The sequence below is a fragment of the Lindgomyces ingoldianus genome, assembly GCF_010093535.1.
Source record: "Lindgomyces ingoldianus strain ATCC 200398 unplaced genomic scaffold BDR25scaffold_2, whole genome shotgun sequence".
NCBI lineage: Eukaryota > Fungi > Ascomycota > Dothideomycetes > Pleosporales > Lindgomycetaceae > Lindgomyces > Lindgomyces ingoldianus.
In genome coordinates this window covers 583,702-602,195 of record NW_022985163.1, presented here as the reverse complement: position 1 = coordinate 602,195, position 18,494 = coordinate 583,702, and the positions used below count along the sequence as shown (strand labels likewise).

The 18,494-nt window shown below is 50.3% G+C and overlaps 8 protein-coding genes across 8 annotated transcripts; 2 read left to right on the top strand and 6 right to left on the bottom strand.

Moving 5' to 3' along the window:
- Nucleotides 1–1,011: 1,011 nt before the first annotated feature.
- Nucleotides 1,012–2,836, bottom strand: BDR25DRAFT_370735 (hexose transporter-like protein; the record flags this gene model as incomplete). Its single annotated transcript, XM_033697163.1, has 5 exons — nt 1,012–1,115; nt 1,170–1,313; nt 1,400–1,962; nt 2,023–2,386; nt 2,461–2,836. The coding sequence occupies 5 exons, from the start codon at nt 2,834–2,836 to the stop codon at nt 1,012–1,014; spliced, it is 1,551 nt and encodes a 516-aa protein (XP_033553759.1).
- An 827-nt stretch (nt 2,837–3,663) lies between these two features.
- Nucleotides 3,664–6,970, bottom strand: BDR25DRAFT_339021 (uncharacterized protein; the record flags this gene model as incomplete). Its single annotated transcript, XM_033693339.1, has 3 exons — nt 3,664–5,855; nt 6,342–6,798; nt 6,917–6,970. 3 exons carry the CDS (start codon nt 6,968–6,970, stop codon nt 3,811–3,813), a joined length of 2,556 nt encoding a protein of 851 aa, XP_033553758.1. The 3' UTR covers nt 3,664–3,810.
- Nucleotides 6,971–6,975: 5 nt separating this feature from the next.
- Nucleotides 6,976–7,772, bottom strand: BDR25DRAFT_348841 (uncharacterized protein; the record flags this gene model as incomplete). The annotated part of the gene is made up of 4 exons (XM_033694478.1): nt 6,976–7,135; nt 7,186–7,572; nt 7,616–7,634; nt 7,670–7,772. 4 exons carry the CDS (start codon nt 7,770–7,772, stop codon nt 6,976–6,978), a joined length of 669 nt encoding a protein of 222 aa, XP_033553757.1.
- A 137-nt stretch (nt 7,773–7,909) lies between these two features.
- On the top strand, nt 7,910–9,885 carry BDR25DRAFT_42153 (alpha-methylacyl-CoA racemase). The gene is made up of 2 exons (XM_033698547.1): nt 7,910–8,401; nt 8,448–9,885. The coding sequence occupies exons 1-2, from the start codon at nt 7,999–8,001 to the stop codon at nt 9,773–9,775; spliced, it is 1,731 nt and encodes a 576-aa protein (XP_033553756.1). The 5' UTR covers nt 7,910–7,998; the 3' UTR covers nt 9,776–9,885.
- Nucleotides 9,886–10,298: 413 nt separating this feature from the next.
- Nucleotides 10,299–11,121, bottom strand: BDR25DRAFT_276513 (uncharacterized protein; the record flags this gene model as incomplete). The annotated part of the gene is made up of 1 exon (XM_033687555.1): nt 10,299–11,121. The coding sequence occupies one exon, from the start codon at nt 11,119–11,121 to the stop codon at nt 10,312–10,314; it is 810 nt and encodes a 269-aa protein (XP_033553755.1). The 3' UTR covers nt 10,299–10,311.
- Nucleotides 11,122–11,522: 401 nt separating this feature from the next.
- BDR25DRAFT_300046 (uncharacterized protein) lies at nt 11,523–12,946 on the top strand. The gene is made up of 3 exons (XM_033689284.1): nt 11,523–12,163; nt 12,271–12,534; nt 12,593–12,946. Exons 1-3 carry the CDS (start codon nt 11,770–11,772, stop codon nt 12,661–12,663), a joined length of 729 nt encoding a protein of 242 aa, XP_033553754.1. The 5' UTR covers nt 11,523–11,769; the 3' UTR covers nt 12,664–12,946.
- A 452-nt stretch (nt 12,947–13,398) lies between these two features.
- BDR25DRAFT_339018 (alpha/beta-hydrolase) lies at nt 13,399–15,713 on the bottom strand. The gene is made up of 4 exons (XM_033693338.1): nt 15,274–15,713; nt 14,990–15,139; nt 14,609–14,907; nt 13,399–14,518 (listed from the first exon to the last, which is right to left on the bottom strand). Exons 1-4 carry the CDS (start codon nt 15,413–15,415, stop codon nt 13,679–13,681), a joined length of 1,431 nt encoding a protein of 476 aa, XP_033553753.1. The 5' UTR covers nt 15,416–15,713; the 3' UTR covers nt 13,399–13,678.
- Nucleotides 15,714–16,150: 437 nt separating this feature from the next.
- Nucleotides 16,151–17,769, bottom strand: BDR25DRAFT_42126 (uncharacterized protein). Its single transcript, XM_033698546.1, has 3 exons — nt 17,727–17,769; nt 16,532–17,636; nt 16,151–16,404 (listed from the first exon to the last, which is right to left on the bottom strand). The coding sequence occupies exons 2-3, from the start codon at nt 17,632–17,634 to the stop codon at nt 16,320–16,322; spliced, it is 1,188 nt and encodes a 395-aa protein (XP_033553752.1). The 5' UTR covers nt 17,635–17,636; nt 17,727–17,769; the 3' UTR covers nt 16,151–16,319.
- Nucleotides 17,770–18,494: the final 725 nt, after the last annotated feature.

The window sequence follows — 18,494 nt, the reverse complement described above, 5'->3', positions numbered from 1 at the left end:
TTCTAAAGGATACAAACTTACCAACAATCCTCCAACTGCACTGACGCAACGTACTTCCCCTCCCTGCTCGTTTACCCTTACACTTCTTTACAAATTATCATAAATATATCCCATACAACCAGCCACACAAGTAAAGAAATTTGTCTCGAAGAAGCCGTCCACGCATACCCCATCACCCACACCTCCTCTCTCTGGTGCGAACGTTATCAACCCGACCCCTTACTGCTTGTACCCAACGCGCAGCAGAACCTCAAATCTTCGCCGTAGCTGCTGATGGACCCCAGAGGGGCGGGGGAATTCTATTCCTGTGGTTTTTTTTTCTGTGAGTTGGGGTAGTGGGTTGTCAGCCTGGGATTCCGGAACGCAAATCGTTTTTGGGACATGTAAATGGGGCGCTAGGGGAGTTGGAGATCGTGGGGTATATGGAGATGAGAGTGGTGTCAAAGGCAGTAGTTTAGCGTGAGTTACAGGATATCTCGAGTAATAGGGTGCTGTGGGGGAGATTGAGGGATTGGTGTAAAGAGGGGAGAGAGAGAAGGAAGGATGGTGTGATGGGATGATCGATAAAATGAATGGTATGGATTATGATTGGATATAAGTCATTGAAGATTGGTCGTTGCAATGTAAAGGGAGTGTCTGTAGGTGAGTCGTTGTAAGGCCGATACTCTTAGGGTCTTTGGCATTTCTGAAGACCTTCCCGTCATTCCATCTTAGGTTGTCTCCCTAATATTATAGACAGAATTTCCCTGGGAGACGTGAGCGAAGCTACTGATTCAAAAGTTCTATTTCAATGAAGTTGAAAGAGGGGGTTCTTAAGAGGGAGTCCTGAAGAGGGAACCGCCATGTGCACAACTTCTGCCCTTCGATCCAGCAAGCTATATATTTAATCAGAAAAGTCATTAGGGGCCTGATCTCTCCAACGATCGAGCTCGACTTTAAATGCAACCTCGCACGTTTTCTTACCCACCAAGATCCGCCTAAGATTCCAGCTTACTTCCATTCCGGACCCATCTACGCCTTCTTATATAGAGCTCCATGCCTCCCAGTCACCGAGTCATTTAAGACCTTGTGAGCCTGCTGAAGAAGCTCTGTCTGCTTCTCCTGACCTTCAAACACTGCAAACAAGTCAGTTTTTCTCAGTTCGCACATCTCGGTTCTAATCCACTCACAGAACGTCAATTCCTCCAGGGTTCTGCCGTAGGTCTCAGGAAACATGAAGTAAATAAAGGCAACCTCAAGAACTAACCAACAAACGTACACCAGTAGGTACTTCCAATCCGCGTTTTGAAGTCCAATTGGATTAACAAAACTTCCTGTTCACTGTCAGCTTCGCTCTCTAGTTTCTCCCCTGTTGTATGGTCCGGACGGACCTAGCATGTGAACTTCCCGGATAGCTTACCAAACATGACAGCTGTCCGGCCGAATAGCTGGAACCAACTCAACCCCTTCGTCCTAACATAGTACGGAAATAGCTCAACAAGATAAACATACGTCAGCGCATTATACCCCAAACAATATGCCGGACTATACAAAAAAATCATAACCAACACTGCATACCCACTCTCCTTACTCCCCGTAATCCGATTCCTAGCCTGGCAAATCGTCCACACGGTATATACAACCACCAAACTGCACGCACATAGCAGATACATCCTACGTCGTGGGAACCTTGGGGAGATGTTGGCCATGATGATACCGATGACGAAGCCCCAGGCTTGAGTACCAACATTGTAGCGGACTTGGGTATGCGAGTCGCGGATGCCGATTTTTTCGAGGATAGGGACGAGGTATTGCGAGATGAGATTGTTTCCGGAGAATTGTACGAAGAGACCTAGCATGGCAGCGATTAGGGAGCGACGACGCATCCCCGAGGTTTGGAAGAGTTCGGCCCAGCCGCGGCGGCGGGATTCGTTTTCGAGTTTTAGCGCGTTTTGGATTTCGGCGAATTCAACGTGGGGAAGTCTAGTTGGAGTTAGATGTGTATGATACATGGTGGTTGGGAGAAACGGGGCCTAAACTTACTCGGCAGATGCATCGCCTTCAGCATGATATTTGATCAATATTTCAAGCGCCTCCTCGGACCGATCTTTCGAGATCAACCAACGTGGACTCTCCGGTACCGTAAATGCAAAGGCAATTTGAATAACCGACGGTAAGGCCTGCAGTAAACTAGGCAGTCTCCAACTCCAATCATTTTTTATCAAGAGCGTGCGAACGACTATCCCAGCGCCGATAGTTGCCCCGATCCCATAAAAAGCATTGAACAAAGATCCAAGGAACGCTCTTTCCTTAGGATGCCCAAGCTCTCCAAGAAGAGCAGCACCGCCGACGATGGCGTAAACAATACCGTGGCCGAGAAAAATGCGGGAGAAGACGAACATCGCCACTGTCATATTTCAGCACGGATGCATACATACACCTCCAAAACGGAGTTACTGTAGTATAAAGTACGGAGCTTACAGTTTACGCTCAGCCCCTGCATAATACTCCCAATAAGCATCACCACACTCCCAAACACAATACTCCATCTACGCCCAACATGGTCCGACACAATCGAAATAAAAGGGATACTAGTAAGCGCGCCGAGGTTGTAGCAAGCGACTAGAAGACCAAGTTGCCCGCCTTTTGGATGGCTGAAGTACTCTTTCCAGTAGCTGAGCGCTTGCATACCGTTCATCATAGACGAGTCGAAACCCGAGGTTGATTCGATGAAGAGGCAGAACGGGACGAGACAGAAGTACAGGCGACGGAGGTTGGGTTTGAGGAACCAGTGTGTCGTGTCATCTTTGATGAGATTCTGGATTAGGAATTCTGGAGATGTGGCTTCCGGACCCATGATCGAATAAATGGATGGAAGAAGGAGAGAAACTCCCGGTCAAAGGTGGATGGAAGTGCTAGGTGCAGTACATCTCAGGTATCTGGGGGCATGAAGCTGTACGTATAAGTATATACACGCTCTCCATCGCACCCCAAGGCCTCCTTCCAATCAAGATTCCGGTACATCTTACAGTGAGAACTGAACCGATCCAGGTGAATGGAATTCTGGTTACCAACGACCGCGATCGTTGTTTGCCCAGCCTTGGCCAGAGGGGGGTCGGTAAAATTCCGGAATTATGGATGCATGGTCGACTCGAGATTTTCCACAAATCTCACAATATCTTAGAGAATGAAGCTTTGATAGATCCCGGCACAGATGCGGGGTGATGGCGCGGTGCGCTCTGGAGATGGAAATTGGGTATTTCCATAATGTGATTTGAAGGAGAGAACAAGAACAGTCATAAGAGGGTAAAGCGTCGATGAGGGAAGAATGAAAGGAGGAAGTACGACTATAACAGAACTCGCCATTAAATCGAAGATGCCTACCTAAAGACCAACACTAAGTACTTCGCTGGTTCAAATGCTGAAGTTCTGTGGATCTCAAGGAGATATACTTATTAATACATCACCGTCCCACACCACACTAGTCCATTTAGCCACAGTCCGCGCCGAATAAGGAGGTTTATCCGCCTGGGGTAACTTTGATTCCCCAGACTGACATCAGCATGATGCGCATCGAATGGCAAGTGCCTTACCATCGAATCGCAGCAGTATAGAGTCACGTCGGGCCAGAAGGTATATCAAAACTTAGCGAGATATTCCGTATGTGGGGTTATGTTTGAACAAGGTCTTGTGAAAGTATTATAGACCCAGTGTATCTGTATATACAAAGGAAGACACCATTATTCATACACAGAACGCTATCCAGCAGACACTTCTGAGACCTATTAATTTCCGTTCAATGCGCCATTTCGTAGATCGTTCCAGCGATAGTTATTCCATACCCTCATTTCTCACAACTCCAAAAAGCGGCACTGAACTATCACTCACGCCCTGGACTCTATCAAAGACTCCATTATTCATATCTGCTTCTCCTTGTACTCGGGGAGTGCCCAGCGCTGGGGTATTACTCGGCCAAGCCCACAGCGCGTCAAAATCAATATGTTCGTCTGGTCCACTGCCTTCTTCAGAGTACATACTCGGCGCCCTAGCCGCATCGAGCGCAGAGAGGTCGAGGACGTTTGAGAGTGGCGGAGGTTTCGAAAGAGGATTCAGGGTGAATTGTTCGGAGGGGGTTGTTGTCGCCGGGGGATTATGGACAGGCGAGAGGTGGGAGATGGAAACGGACGGCGTTGGCTGAGACTCGGATTGGTAATTATGGCCCATATCGTTCGGTAATGGAGTTGTTTGCATCCCAGGGTAAATGTGGACTGGGACTTGGTGAAGGCGAGGTGTTGCGTTTAGCTGGTCCGATCCCATGCTGTTTGGAGTCTGGTGTTGATTTGAGATTGGGACGCCGTAAAGCTGGGATGATATACTTGGAAGATTGATGACCTCTGGCTGATTTTGTTTCCGTCTCAATCGCTGTGCGGCAACGACGTCGCGGAAAGCAGTCAAGATATACACCAGACGGCTCGCTTGCTGATCACTTTCAGCGCAATAGCTCATGATATTGATGGAATTGAGAATGCAAGTATCTGATGCGTCGACTCGATACAGGGCCGCAAACTCATTCGACAGAATGACAAGCGCGGCAGCGAAGAGAAAGTAGATGACGGCAGGATTACGGCGTGAAAGATATCCAGCATCAAAGGCATTTTGAGCCAGAAGGATGGTGTGGGTGGATGCGATGACACACGCTTCACTAAACTTCTCCATACGGGAGAATGGCCTTTGCCCTTTATGTCCAGTTGTCGCTTGGTTGGCTTGTCGTTGAGTTTCGAGATTTAAGATGTAGAGGAAGAAGGGCCTTGTGAGCAAAATGATGGAATGACAGTAGAAGAGGTTTACATGCAGAATAGCAACTCCTTGACTAGGACTGGCATTAGCAGCCTGGCGCCAGTGGAGGATCGAAGGTAAAGCGCGAGGCCATGTCTTGCAGATATCAGCAATTTCTTGCGCGAGCCTAGTGCTGATCTTGCGCTGTTGGTAGACCTTTCTGAGGATCAAGCCAATGACAGAACAACTCCTGACTGCAGCTTCCAGTGCGCAATCTCCGGTCTCATTGAAAGTTGCCTTTGGGGGGAAATTGGCATTGAACGGAGCCTCTAGAGGCGGGTCAGCAGGCCGAAGTGTGTCGCCAGAACAATCGTCTTCTGAGATTGCTGTCGGACGGCCCAGCGAACAGGATAAGAGGCGATCGACAACAAATATCGAGCGCCATAAGTTCTTGCGCTGCAATTGCTCCTCTTGGCTAAATATCACCATTGTTTCTTCCCTATGGAGACCAAGAGCGTGGGCAGATCGGGCTGCCATGCCTAATAGGGCGAATGCGGTATTGCGCTTTGACTTGGCAAGCATGTATACAGACATGAGGAGCAGCGCTTGAATAGACCAGAAGTCCTCCTCTTCAAATCCTGTAAGAGGATCATTTAAACTCTTTGCGTTCAGGTAGAAGACCTCGGCTCTGTCTAGGTGCTCGCTCCTCAATTTCTCTATAACAAGTGCTTCGTCGCTTCCAGAAAGAGGTGTGGCCATTGTGAGCCCGATTGCGAACACCAAATTCAACAGGCAAAGCCACGAAGGCTCCGTAGAAAGAGGGTCAGAATAGCATCTTTCAAGGTCTTCCAGGAACTTCTGGCGGTCAAAGACTTGGAGAAATCCATGGGTGTTGATGAAGAACGCGTCGACAAGGACTCGGGCGGTTCTCTTATCGGGGAGGAGATGCGTGTGCCGAGCACCGGCTGGAAGCGAGAATTGGCCTTCGACAATCTTGTGACGGCGAGGGTCGTTGGTAAATGGTGATGTGCCAGCGACATTCTCTACCATCATCCGGAGCAATTGCAGGAACGAGAGCGTCGCGGAGTCACCAACATATACTAGATATAGTTAGCTAAATACATAGCTCAAAGTCGAAGCAGACGGGAAGAGTGATGAGAGGTACAGCTGGCACCGTGAAGGATAAAGGCAACGCGACAAAGCAATAAGCCAGGCAATACCATTATCTTTTCTCTTGGCAACCGTTGTAACAAGGCTACAGCGTGAGGCTTTAGCACCCTCCATCGCGAGAAGTTGAGATCTTAGTTTGCTAGTGGCTGCTGCAATTACAACTTGATGCCCTCTTGAAAGCTGGTGTGAGCCTCAACTTCGACACACCATTGCAATGCAAGAAAATGCGCCTAATCCGGTAAAATAAACGTAAACGGCGCTATTGCAAATAACCACTACGACCCGCATAAGCGATGTATGACGTGCAGCTACATGCATATCGCCCACATTACGCATTTTTACGCGAATGGAGAAGATATTGGATGTGATGGAGAAGGCGAACAGAGATTGAAGCAATATGGAAATAGAAAACCTACGCAATCTGCCGGTAGGGTCTTGCAGCATCCTGCTCTGTGTGTAGACAACGGCTTCTTCATCCTGTCCACTCTGCACAGTTGTCTCACGTGACATTAGTGTTTGCTGTTCTTCTGCCGGCTGACCAGTAGCAAATTGCTGCAGTGATCTGGCTGCGGCCTCCACAGTCGGCCTCTCATCCGGGGGTTGGAACGAGTTCTCCTCATGTTTGACGCTCAAAGGATTCGATCTGGACTCAGGTGCAGAGAAGTTGGAGTGCTGATGGGCCAACGAAGGTCCTTGGGACCGGCGCGGGAGGGGTGAATGCGCCGGCAGACCATTTGTAGGGGTGTTTGACGCCGAAAGGTCAGTTCCCCCTTGATTATCATGGTCACCGTCGTTGAGCGCTCGCTTCTTTGCCGGTCTGTCATCAGACGGCGAATGCGCATCTCGCTCGGCATAGATGCAGGTGAACTTTCGCTACACAGAGTAAGCGATGACGATAGAGTGGCGTTGCTTATGATGAATGCTACCTTTTCACACGTGTTGCACGGACAAAGACCGTTGCACTTCGAATCCGTCAGTCTGCATTCCCAACATGGGCGGTTTGGGTAACGTCGCACCCAACATCCACCAAGGGTTGTTGAGACATGCGGATTAGGAAATCTCAGGGGTAGGGAATCGAATGCCAATCAGGCAAGAAGCCAACACGGAGTTGAGATGTGAATGCAGGCAGATTGAATTGAACGATGTTGAATGTTCAGAAATATCCGGCACCATGACCCGGAACAAGGCCATTGATATCACATCCGCATTCCTATATTTGGCGAGATGCATAGTTTTGATGAGACTAATATGAAAACGCACGTCAACTCGCCTTCTGCTTGCGCCGCTTGCAGCTCTCGCACGCTTGGGCGGTGCGCTGCCTTTGTTCTGGCGGCACCTTGGGCCGAGTCATGCCGAAGATGCTTTTTGCTGTGACACGGATTTAGGCACGGGTAGTGCTGTGGTGGAGGCAGTGGATGTTCTTCTTCCGAGTTGTCGGATGGCCCCGATACAGGGGTGATTCGAGAAATTGACACAAGCGTCGGATGAGGGAGAGGCAATCGAACAGGCGGGTGAGTGAGGCAGCAGTCATCAACACATGTGGAAGGGGGGTCGTGAGTGCAGAGCGATGTCGCGATCGACGAATGATCGCACAACAGAGTGAATTGATAATGGAGAAGTCCTGGTGGTGGTTGGCTCTCTCCAGGGCTGAAGCGCAAAGTGTGCACTGTGCAGCTCGTAAACAGGGCACGTGCCACAAGCCGAGGTGTCTGCAGCGTGCATCATCGGCAAGCGCACCCCTCACTTCTGCCACCGCCAGTCACGACAGCCAGACGACTCTGATCACTGCCTTTCAATTCACCCCAATCGTCCCAATCTAGGGCCGCCAGCCTTGCGCCTGGCTGCATCCGCAGTTCACAACAGTGCGATTAGCATCCGATTACATGAGGCTTGACCACAGGGCGCCGACGAGAAGGATGGGGCTAACGAACACTAGACGGCGGTCCGCAATGGGCTTCCAGTGCCAAATGCCTCCGCCGTCCCTCTATTTTCTTATAGTCCTCCTGCCCTTTCATCTCTTGCTTTCTCTCCCCAAGTCTCCTCTTTTGCCGGGTCTAGTTGTAACTCACGAAGATGACACCTTTTCTGGGAGTTGAGAACGGTTACACCAATGGAGCTACACCACACATCTCCCCACTACTGGAAGGCACCCAAGCAGCATTGAAGCATCTGCTCGCCCGATCAAACGGGCAACTCCCTGAAGAATGTCTACCACACATAGCAAACGTGGACTTCCAGACAGCCAACACCGGAAGCCCCTATTTTCCTAGTCCTCTCAAGCAGACTGAGGCAATCTCTGCTCTCAAAGCGGTGGAAGCAGGGGTTGCTGCCGCAATCGCAGACTTGTCAGTCGGGGGGAAAGAGAGGAATATCACTGTCGACCTCGAAAGAGCCTCTGCATTCCTCTTTTCAACATATCTCGCCACTGTTGGGGGCATGGACAAAGCTCACCCTAAAGTAAAGACACTGCTAAAAGGCAAGTATAGCCAGGCTGGGACTCCTGCTGTTCTAATCCCCCTCAGACACGGACCTGCTCAAAGCGCAGTCTATTCTCTACCGAAGATTGTCCGCCAATCTCTACGAGACGAAGAATCCCGGCGAATTTTTCCACCTGCATGGCTCCCTCGAGGCTACGAAAGCTCTGAACATGATTGGTCTCGAGGGGCATCGACCAGACCTAACCGATTACCATGAATGCATCAGGGTAATAGAAGATCATGTCAAGCAGTTCACAGCCGATCAGCTCGAGGAGATGAACGCCACCATCAAGCAGGCTGGCGTGACATGTCTGAAATGGGATGAGTTCCGGGCTACCCAACACGGTCAAGAGCTTCTTCGGCAGCCTCCGTGGAAGCTTGAAACACTTGAGACAGGGTCGCCACCTGTTCCTTTCCCGCGGGCACCCTCTCGCGCACCTAAACCGCAAATTCTATCGGGAGTTCGTGTCCTCGAACTGTGCCGCATCATTGCTGGGCCAGCCATTGGACGTGGCCTTGCTGAGTATGGCGCCGAAGTCATCAAGGTCACATCCCCTGAGTTATCCGACGTGCCATTCTTCCAAGTCGATGGTAATCTAGGGAAGCACACCACCAATCTCAATCTACGCAATCCCGAGCATCGAAAGACTTTCGAGGAATTATTACAGTCGGCGGATGTAGTTTTAGACGGCTACCGCCCTGGTTCCCTTATCCGCCTCGGATACGGCCCCCGGCAGATCCTCCAACTTACTAAGCATCGCCAACGTGGCATCGTGTACGTTGCCGAAAACTGCTTTGGACACGTTGGCCCCTGGTCATCGCGACCAGGCTGGCAGCAGATTGCTGATTGTGTGACTGGTGTTGCATGGTATCAAGGCCTTTCTATGGGACTGAATGAGCCTGTCGTACCACCGTTCCCAATGAGCGACTATGGCACTGGCTGCATGGGGACAATTGCTGCACTGGTAGGATTGTACAGGAGAGCAAAAGAGGGGGGTAGTTACTTTGGAGCCACGTCACTGTGTCAGTACGACATTTTCCTGCTCGAGCTTGGGGTCTACGACAAGGTGACGATGGCTCAATTAAGAGAGCAGCATGATGCCGAGTTCTTTCAATTGGCACATCATGATTCTGTAGATGAAGTAGGAAAGAGGGCGTTGAAAACAATGAGGCGAGTACATCCGGAGCTATTTGAGGAGCGCCATCTGCAGGAATGCTTCAGCCGGGGATTCAATGCGAACGTCCGAACAGTGAAGCCTGTCATTGATATCGAAGGGACGTGGAATGGTTTCCTACGTAGTTCAAGACCTAATGGATTCGACAGGCCGACTTGGGAAGGGTGGGAGGTGGATGAGGACATGCTCTTGGTATGAGTACGGATTAATGAAGTATAAAACATGACTTTCCCTATTTTTCTATTCATTCATGCTTTATCTATTTCTACCTCTCTCTCTCATTCTTCACGTAGCATTGCTATTAGCTCCTCGCTAAATAGTCTATGTTCCCATCTCATCAACCTGAAGAGATTATTCGCTGTTCACCTTTCCCCACAGTTCCCCGCCCCATCTGTCATTTAGGCATGTTTTTGCCGAGATGGAAAACTGGTACGTCTTCCGATTGCTCGTCTGCCACAACAATGCTCTGGTGGAGGCTAAGACTAGTGAGTCATCGTTCAAGGGTTCTCAGACGAACGTCCCACTCAGGCGGAGTGTGTCGGAAAATTTCATGGATACCAACACAGTGGTTTTATAATTCTGCTAGTCGAGGAACAAGTTCATGCGCGGATCTCCGCCCAGGGTATTTCTCATTACATTGCCTGCTTCGCTTGCTTAATCGTCGTGACCTCCAGTTCTAGTTGCCTGCCAGCCAACAACCGGCTTGTGTTAGCATCCGAAACTCCTAATCACTGTCAAAGGTGATATCCAAACAAGAACCAGCATCTCTTCCTCCGAAAAAGGAATTTCTTGAGTATCCTCCAGCAAATCATCCCACATCCGAGTGCGCCAACAAGTAGTGGTATCAACTGCCCCACTGACTCAACCTCATTCGTTCCAGAAATACTATTCGCTTTGATAAGGTACTCGATAGCGACGATTGAAACGACAATGAGACCCAACGATAGAAACAACAGAGATAACTCTACTCGTGGTGCCGGGGATCCAATCCTCTCATGTATTCCTTTTGTGTTCTTGCATCGCTGCAACATTGCCCAAAAGACGAAACCGAAGCAACAGACACACACTGCGAGGCTTCCGACGGAGACGACTTTACTGAATGTTCGGAAACGGCCATCGATTGCAGTGCCGCCAAAGAAAGCAACGACTTTGCATTCTGGCTGCAACATGCTTTCAATTCCGACGAACCAGAACCAGCACGAGTACGTCGAAAGTGCTGTGTAAAACGCAACACGGAAGGCGCCTGAAAAATGGGCGAAGTAACTGAGTCCATCTCCAGTAAGGCTCGAAAGTGCTCCTACTAGTAACCAGAGCGTGATCACGGGCTCGATGGGGTGAATCTGGGGTGAGGGGATAATGCAGAGCCCGAGGAAAATTGCAGACTGGACGAGAAGGTTGACAACACGAAGAGTTTGCTCTTCTTTCTGATCGAAGATTGTGACGAGGAGAGTGGCTATCCACTGCAGGTATAAGCCGATGCGGATCCCGGCGCCGTAGAGATCTTGGTTGCCTGGGAAAGCGCAGATCTGGGAGACTGCTGCCATGCTCTTGGATCAGACGGGTCGAATCGAAGTTTTCGACGAAGTGTGAGATGTCTGAAAATCCGGGAAATATTGTCGCGAAATATTAACGCCAACCTCGCAGTGGTTCGACAGAGCTTTTATGGATCTAGCATTGGTAAATGTTATTTTCACTGCTATGATTTCTCAGGGCTGAGCTGAGCCTCGCTCCTGTTTTCATGGACCCCACTAGGGATGTCGCTGAAAATTGCCGAACCGAGAACGCCACCGTACGCCACTGTATGGGGCGTGGCCTGTCTGTGTCACAACTTCAATCCCCATGCCTTCAGCTGATGGGGATTCGTTGTTCTGGCCACAGCCTCGTCAGAGGAGCGCGATGGAATATATATGAATGTAACATAATGCCGCGACCCCAACGAATGGATGCCGCTCTTCAGCTTTGCTCTAGTATTTCTTGCGTAGCAACTCTCAATCTTTATAGCGTGACACTTTCTTCCCCTCCTGTTCACTTCTTCCTGTCGCTTCTTGCATACAATTCTCTAGATATTTTACAATCCAACAATGCGCACTACAGAATGCCCCATCCAAGGAAACAATGACCTCTACGGCCTCGGTCTCCGCCTCGGCCTATATATTCAATTCATCTCCATCCTGATAACCCGCGGACTAAAAATGCGGTCTGCAGCCCTCCTCCGCAACTCCGCCTTCGTCTTCGTCCTTGCTTCCTTCAGCCTTCTCGCGCGCATGGTCAACCGCAAAGAAATCTACGCGCCGGAAGTGCAAATCATGATTTGGCTACTCATGCCACAGCTCAGCGGCGGTCTCGCTCCCTCAATGGCGCGACTGCATCCGCTGGCCACCAAGATCTGGATTCTGTTGATTAGCGGCATAGTATTCTTTTTAACTTGGTTTTGGTATCGTGGATTGGATTGGTTGCCAAAGACAGGGTGCAGAGATGACTATGTGTTCGTTTTTGCAAAGGTCAGCGTGTATCACTGGTTTCGCACCTTCTCCAAGGTCATATTTACGTTTTCGGCGATTCATGCGGGTTATGCGGCGCTAGTTAGTATGTATTATTCTTCTCTTGCCATCTAGATACTCTCCGGTCATTCCAAAGTGGTAGGGAATCTTGGAAGCGTGTAGGTGGGTGTAATAGCTAACGCCTTGTTCTAGCAATCTTCTTCTGGCGCATTCCTGATGAATCCCAAGAAGGCTCCGATTACTTGGTCTGGCTGATGGTCGTCGTCTGGCCAATCTCTATTGCGGGCTGCGAGATGACGTTGAAATGGAATCACGTCACGGACGTGTACACATTGCGTTCTCCTAGCCAACTTGTCCCGCTTATGCTGGGAGTGGGGCAGCTCGTGGATACGATTTACCGCGTAGTGCAGAGTAGGGTTAAGGATGAGGAGGACAGCGAAGAGGATGAAAATGATTGTAAGTTGATTTGCCATGGTAGTTTTTAGTGAAGGCTTGGGGGGCTAATGCTAAGTAGATGTTGCTTGTTCGCACAAGGTTGGAGGCGGGGGGAGGGATGTTGAGCTTACTCCTTTGCCTCCCTCTTGAATTGTCCATTAGCTGAGGGAGACATTCTATCCCTGGAGGGACACCTTGTAAGATGAGTTCGAGTGCGTGTGCAATAGATATTACATCTCTTGACACAATGGTAATAGTCAAATGGTGCTGGTCTAGCACATGACTCACATAAGCACACAACCACCCAAAGCACCAGCACAAGCGCTCTCCAACGCCTCCACCAAGAAACCACATTATCTTTTCCAGGAAGAAAAACCCGAGCTAGTGCTGTGGTAGACCAAAGCTCTATCTATAATACCATCGGTATCTGAATTTCACCAAAACCAGTTTCTCAGTAACTGGGTATGCATGCGTAAATCCGCACAGACTGTCTGTACACAAGAAAGTGCAGGCGTACTCATACTTCTAACAGTGGATGGATAGCGGGTGTGAGCAGCATCACATAGTGATAGACGGGCTCTAGCTCTGATATGGATTCCACTTGCGTTTCCGTTCCACTCTTTCCTATGATATGATAATATATGCTCGTCTTTCTTCACTTTCTATATTTCCTCATCATCGCTTGCTGAAATGACTATGGTGATTTCCATATGCTGAGATCATAGGGTTTCATGTCATCATGTCAGTCAGAATCTTGACTCCTCAGCTTCGCAGCAGTGATAGCTTTCTGAGAATCCACAGTTCATGCTTCCTAATGCTCAGAAGCATTAGCCCCAACACTGGATAGACACTCTGATTGCGTGTTGGAGATAAATCGTCATCATTGGTAATGGAGTGGTATCATACAAACACCAAACGCGATAGCGCCGGCCGGCCGTCATCGCAGCATAACATATCTGCATGCAATATCGCAAGCCAGACGGACCAAAACAAATCCCCGCCCAAGCACTATACATGCCATGCCTCGAGACCAGTTTATAATCCTCATCCGTCTCACCTCATCTCCAGACATCTTTGCCCCAGACCCTATCCAAACCAGCTCAGACCAAGCCCGTCATACGCTCCGCCAGCCAGTCAGCCAGTCATATCAACATCCCCAACTCACTCACTTCTCCACCATAACCTTCACCTCCTCCAAACCCCCAAGCATATCCCCCTCCAAACTCTCAAACTCCCACTCAACAATCCTCTCTAGCACCCTCGCCCCTAACTCCTCAAACGGCAGCCAATGCCCCCCCTTCTCAATCAACACAACCTTACTCCCCCTGACCAAATAATCCGCGATCCCATCCAACGCCAACCGCGGCGAAAACGCGGGATCCTGCTTCCCATACACAATCGTCGCCGGTGCTTTCAAAGATCCCTGCGGTCCGTCTTCGAAGAGTCCCGCGCCGGTGGAGGAACGGCGGGGATGCATGCCGTCGAGTTCAGATAGCGCGACGACGGTTTCGAGGGATTTTTCCCAGGGCGCGAGGATCAGGTTCTCGCGGTAGAAGCGGATTTTTTGGGACATGCCAAGGTCAGGGATGCGGGTGTAGACGGATTGGGGGTAGGTTTGTTGGGGTTTGTCGCTGTTGGTTAGGGATAATTTGGAAGTAGGAAATTGCCCAGGCCCAGGCCCGGTGCTCATAGCCATCCAATCTGCAGCTTCCTGCGTCGAGAGTGCGCGGTGGAATTTGCTGTCCGCAGTGAGCACGCCGGCCTGGACCCAGTGCAGCAGGCGCAGGAACCAGAAGTTTCCCATGCGGGCGAAGGCGTTGGCGATGGGGCCGGGGAGGTTGAGGATGAAGACGTAGAAGGAGCAGGCGGTTTGTAGGAGCACAGGTTGGAGGGTTGCGAAGGCGGTTTTGAGGAGGCGCGGGTTGAATGGCCAACGGAACCATGTGTGCAGCATTTGGCGCGCGGAGGCGATGGTGATTAGGATGTTGGAGTAGGTTTGTTGGGGCTAGGAGGTTGTTAGCTCTCTATCTCACACAACACACAAACTCTCTGCCTTGAACTTGAAGGGTTTAGGGATATGGCGCGTGAGACGTACGAGTACAGAGCTTGCAATGACCCACCGATCCGCTAATTGCGGTGCCTCGGCCGCCAGTCGGGCACCCACAATTCCACCCCAATCATGCGTGACAACAGCCATTTTACCTCCATCTGTGAGATACAACTCCCTCATCCCCAGCAGAAACCCCGCCATAGCCTCCAATATTGTTTCCGCATCGTATTTCTGAAGGCTATCACTACCTCCGTACCCTGGAAGGTCCACAGCGACGAGGATATGGTTTTGGAGTGCGGGGGAGGAGAGGAGGGCGCGCCAGAGAGCGAAGGAGTCTGGAAAACCTAGACATCAACACAGTTAGCATGGTAACGTGGGAGGGGGGGGATGGAGGGGGTGTAGAGAAGAGGAGACGACCAAACTCACCATGGATAAACACAGCAACATTTGTCCCTTTCGCCCCTCCCACCGGCCCGTTAACAACATAATGCAACTTCACCCCGCTCTTCAGCATTAAGAACGCATGGCGGAACCCCGGAATCGGCTCGCTGGACAAATCCCAGTATTTCTTCTGGGCTGCAAGAACTAGCTGTCAGTATACATGATCTGATGGCAATGCCAGCACGAACATAAACAGGTCAATAAGCTCTTGGGCGAGGGTAAGACGCAGGAAGCTGAGTGCGTTAGGGGGTGAGCGGGTTTGGACATACCAATAGCAAGCTCCTTCCTCTCCTCTTCACTTATTCTCTTCGTAAACGCTCCGTCCCGCAGCCCCGCAATCGCGACCATGACGGCGAGATTCATGACGCCGTATGCGAAGCTAAAGCTCCGCCATGCGAGCTTTCCGATCATAGTGGGTGACCAAGGTCGATTTTCCCTCACAAAAGGGGTTATTGATTGTAAGTCGGGCAGTGTGTCAGTCGGCTTAGAAAGAGTTGTCCAGCAGTACGGATTAAAGCTTGGGAGTCAAGGGTCTAAGCTACCCCTCGGTTCGTTGGAGCTCGTATTCAGCCAGCCGTTTGGTTGAAGACGTGCAGCAGAGTCCAAGCACGGACACCCTCCAAGTAATTGAGAGAGAGTGTGTGTCTGTGTGTGTGAGAGAATGAGTGAGTGAGATATATATATAGAGAGAGAGAGAGAGATCTCTGAGAGATGGAAAGCGAACCTAGGAAGTCCGCGGTCGTTTACGCTTCCCTTTATCCCCTTCAGCCCAGCTTCCATGCCCGACCACATGGACAGGAGGGGCCACCGTGCGACCAACAATCACAGAAGTCACCTGGCATCTGTGCTCGCCGCGTTGGGCGGTGATACTAATTGGCCACTAAAACGCAGATCCATACTCGAATCAGTATCGCTGTTGATCTCGATCATCGCGTCCAAACGCAGATCTATTCTGCCTTTATGGTGATACGGTTTCATATGGGAGTTTTGTGTACCGTAGAATTTTTATTATTATTATTTTGTGTTTGTATGCGTTGCGAGCCCGGGAGCGTTTGGGGTATATGGCGGGGTTGAGTGTTGCGGTGTGCCGTCCATCGACGTCATTCATTCTAGCCTTTCAGTATCACACACACCTTCTCCCCCGGTGGCGATTTTCTAGCTAGGAAGCTGCTTGTACCTCAGACACCAATTGCCTCTCCTCCAGCTTCCGCTTCGGCTCTATACCCACAATCCTGCTCGGAATCCCTCCCTCTCTAGAGATCGTGATGGGGAAGAAGCAACGTACATGGGTTTGTTCGTAGGAGGGCAGGGTAAGCTATATGCCCGTCCCAAGCACAATCCCAATAGTTGAGAAAAACGTCCAAATGACACCCTGATGGATCAACTTCGGTGGACAATACCTATTGCCACGTGTCAGCGAAACCCTTACAACAGTATTTCTAGCCTTCTCAACCCTCCCTACCTCCCCCCGCCACACAGGTGTATGGGGAGGAAAAAATAAAAAGAAAGAAAGATGGAAAGACTCACAGATTCCCTGCTAGCCTCACAAACCCCGCCCAAAAAATCCAACTCCCCATCCAGGTGCTTATCAGCAGTACCGCCAAAGCTAGAAATATCCCCGTCGAACTCGCCTTCCCAAAATACTTGATCCTGCTCGAACAAACACTATACACAATAAACAGGCCCGCAAATATCAGAAACAATCCCCCGCCCACTAAATAGTACAACGCGCCCGAATACATCATCCTGGCTGCAGGCGGTAATGCCCAGTATGCGTCCGACGAGACCTTGTAGTAACCGTGGAGGGTTGCGAAATGCGCAGTTCGGCCCATCAGGTAGAGCGTTATGATTTGAAGTATGAATTCGCCGATGAATTGCGACATGAAGGCAGACCACCAGGGGAAGTCGCGGGAGCCGGAGAAGTAGCCGTGGCCGCGGGAGGTAGAAGGGGAGCGGGACGATTCCATCTCATCGTCGAGGACGCGGTGGTATGAGGTGTGAGAGGTGTCGTGGAGGGGTGGGTATAGTGTGGTGTTATGATAGTAGGGATAGTTGGGGTGTTGTGGGGGTGGGTGTGGATGTGTAAATAGTGGGGTTTGTGACGAGTACGATGTGAACGACGGGTTTGAGCTCTCATGCCACGATTGTTCATATGGATGCGACGTAGGCTGGTATTCATCTAAATTCGGCGTTGTTGGTTTGATCTTTTCCTTCTCCGGCCGATTCTTAGTACTCTTGAACGCAAATGCACCGAGCACGATCCAGCTTAGTCGTGGCCGAGCCACAAGGAATAGCATAAGCTCGGAAATCTTGAAATCTGCTGTATACCCCGTCGACTTCTTAATCAACAGCGCAATGAACGCATTTGCTGCTAGCTGTAGCCCAACGGGTAATATCCACATCCAGGTCCACGCCCTGCTTCCTCTTTTTCCAAAGAACCCGCAAGTGAGCTTTTTGACTACGAGACGGTGGCCGAAGAATACTGCGAGAAGACTAACCACTCCGTTGACGATAGCGAAAGTCCCTAGTAGGGAGGAGACTGAGGGGCATTTGTGGGTTGTTTGGTCAAGGGATTCGATTGTCCAGTCCCAGGGGAAGTATCTCAAACTGTCGTCCGAATCCTGTACCATGGCTGCAGGGAGAGAAAATGTCAAATATGTGTTTTCAAGGTTGAGACACGAGCCTGAAGCCGCTTCTAGTGCACATCGACGAGCGGACTAACAAATTAGAAATGTGAACCCTCCAAGCGAGCGACAGAAATTGACAGAATTCGCAAGACGGCGATAAGATATAAAAACACAAAAGGTAGGCTGCAAAGTTGCTAAATACATTTCGTATCAAAGAGGCTGAGCCAAAGTATGTGTGCCTTCCCGAAGCAGTTTCAGCCTTGCCTTGGAGTGCGGCTCCATAGCGTTCCTGAGCATCTTTCTTGCGCCACAATCCCCTGGAACCATCAATTTGCATGCGAAAGGTCTTCAGCTGAGTATTGGTGGCGCCTGTGGCCTCGCTATTCATGGACCCCTGGCGCTTCGGGCACGTGATGCGGGATGCGGGATGCGGGATGGACCAAAGGGCGGATAGCTCGAGTTCGGTTGTAGCGAGGCGTTTTGAAAATGGAGAATTTCCGGTGAAGAGAGCGATGCTCGGTTTTCTGTGGACAATTTGAGGGATACCACCCCTGCATTCAACTAGTAACCATGCTACACGAATCTGCCTCGATTTTGTGAAATTCGTTGTTGGCGCCTGGAGAAGGTGTGCAAGAAGCGTAAATGCTAAGACACTGTTGCTCCAGTGTTCGTGCCAAAGACAGGAACCGTCCCCTGTTCATGCTGGAATGAATATGATTTTCATCGGCCTTCAATACCCCACGGTCATGTTGAACGGGGTATCTCTCTCTCCTCCAAAGAAGATGAAGATGCATCGCCCTCTGGACCGTACCCTCCTTTCTTGCGCGACATCTTCGAGTCATCTCTTGCGATAGAACGCGATT

Coding starts and splice junctions, on each gene's coding strand:
- BDR25DRAFT_42153 (XM_033698547.1), top strand. CDS start 7,999: ATGACACCTTTTCTGGGAGTTGAGAACGGTTACACCAATGGAGCTACA. Junction 8,402..8,447: donor AGTAAAGACACTGCTAAAAG/GCAAGTATAGCC, acceptor AATCCCCCTCAG/ACACGGACCTGCTCAAAGCG.
- BDR25DRAFT_300046 (XM_033689284.1), top strand. CDS start 11,770: ATGCGGTCTGCAGCCCTCCTCCGCAACTCCGCCTTCGTCTTCGTCCTT. Junction 12,164..12,270: donor GGGTTATGCGGCGCTAGTTA/GTATGTATTATT, acceptor GCCTTGTTCTAG/CAATCTTCTTCTGGCGCATT. Junction 12,535..12,592: donor CGAAGAGGATGAAAATGATT/GTAAGTTGATTT, acceptor AATGCTAAGTAG/ATGTTGCTTGTTCGCACAAG.
- BDR25DRAFT_339018 (XM_033693338.1), bottom strand. CDS start 15,415: ATGATCGGAAAGCTCGCATGGCGGAGCTTTAGCTTCGCATACGGCGTC. Junction 15,140..15,273: donor GAGGAAGGAGCTTGCTATTG/GTATGTCCAAAC, acceptor TAGTTCTTGCAG/CCCAGAAGAAATACTGGGAT. Junction 14,519..14,608: donor TCATTGCAAGCTCTGTACTC/GTACGTCTCACG, acceptor ACAACCTCCTAG/CCCCAACAAACCTACTCCAA.
- BDR25DRAFT_42126 (XM_033698546.1), bottom strand. CDS start 17,634: ATGGTACAGGATTCGGACGACAGTTTGAGATACTTCCCCTGGGACTGG. Junction 16,405..16,531: donor GTGAGGCTAGCAGGGAATCT/GTGAGTCTTTCC, acceptor ACGTGGCAATAG/GTATTGTCCACCGAAGTTGA.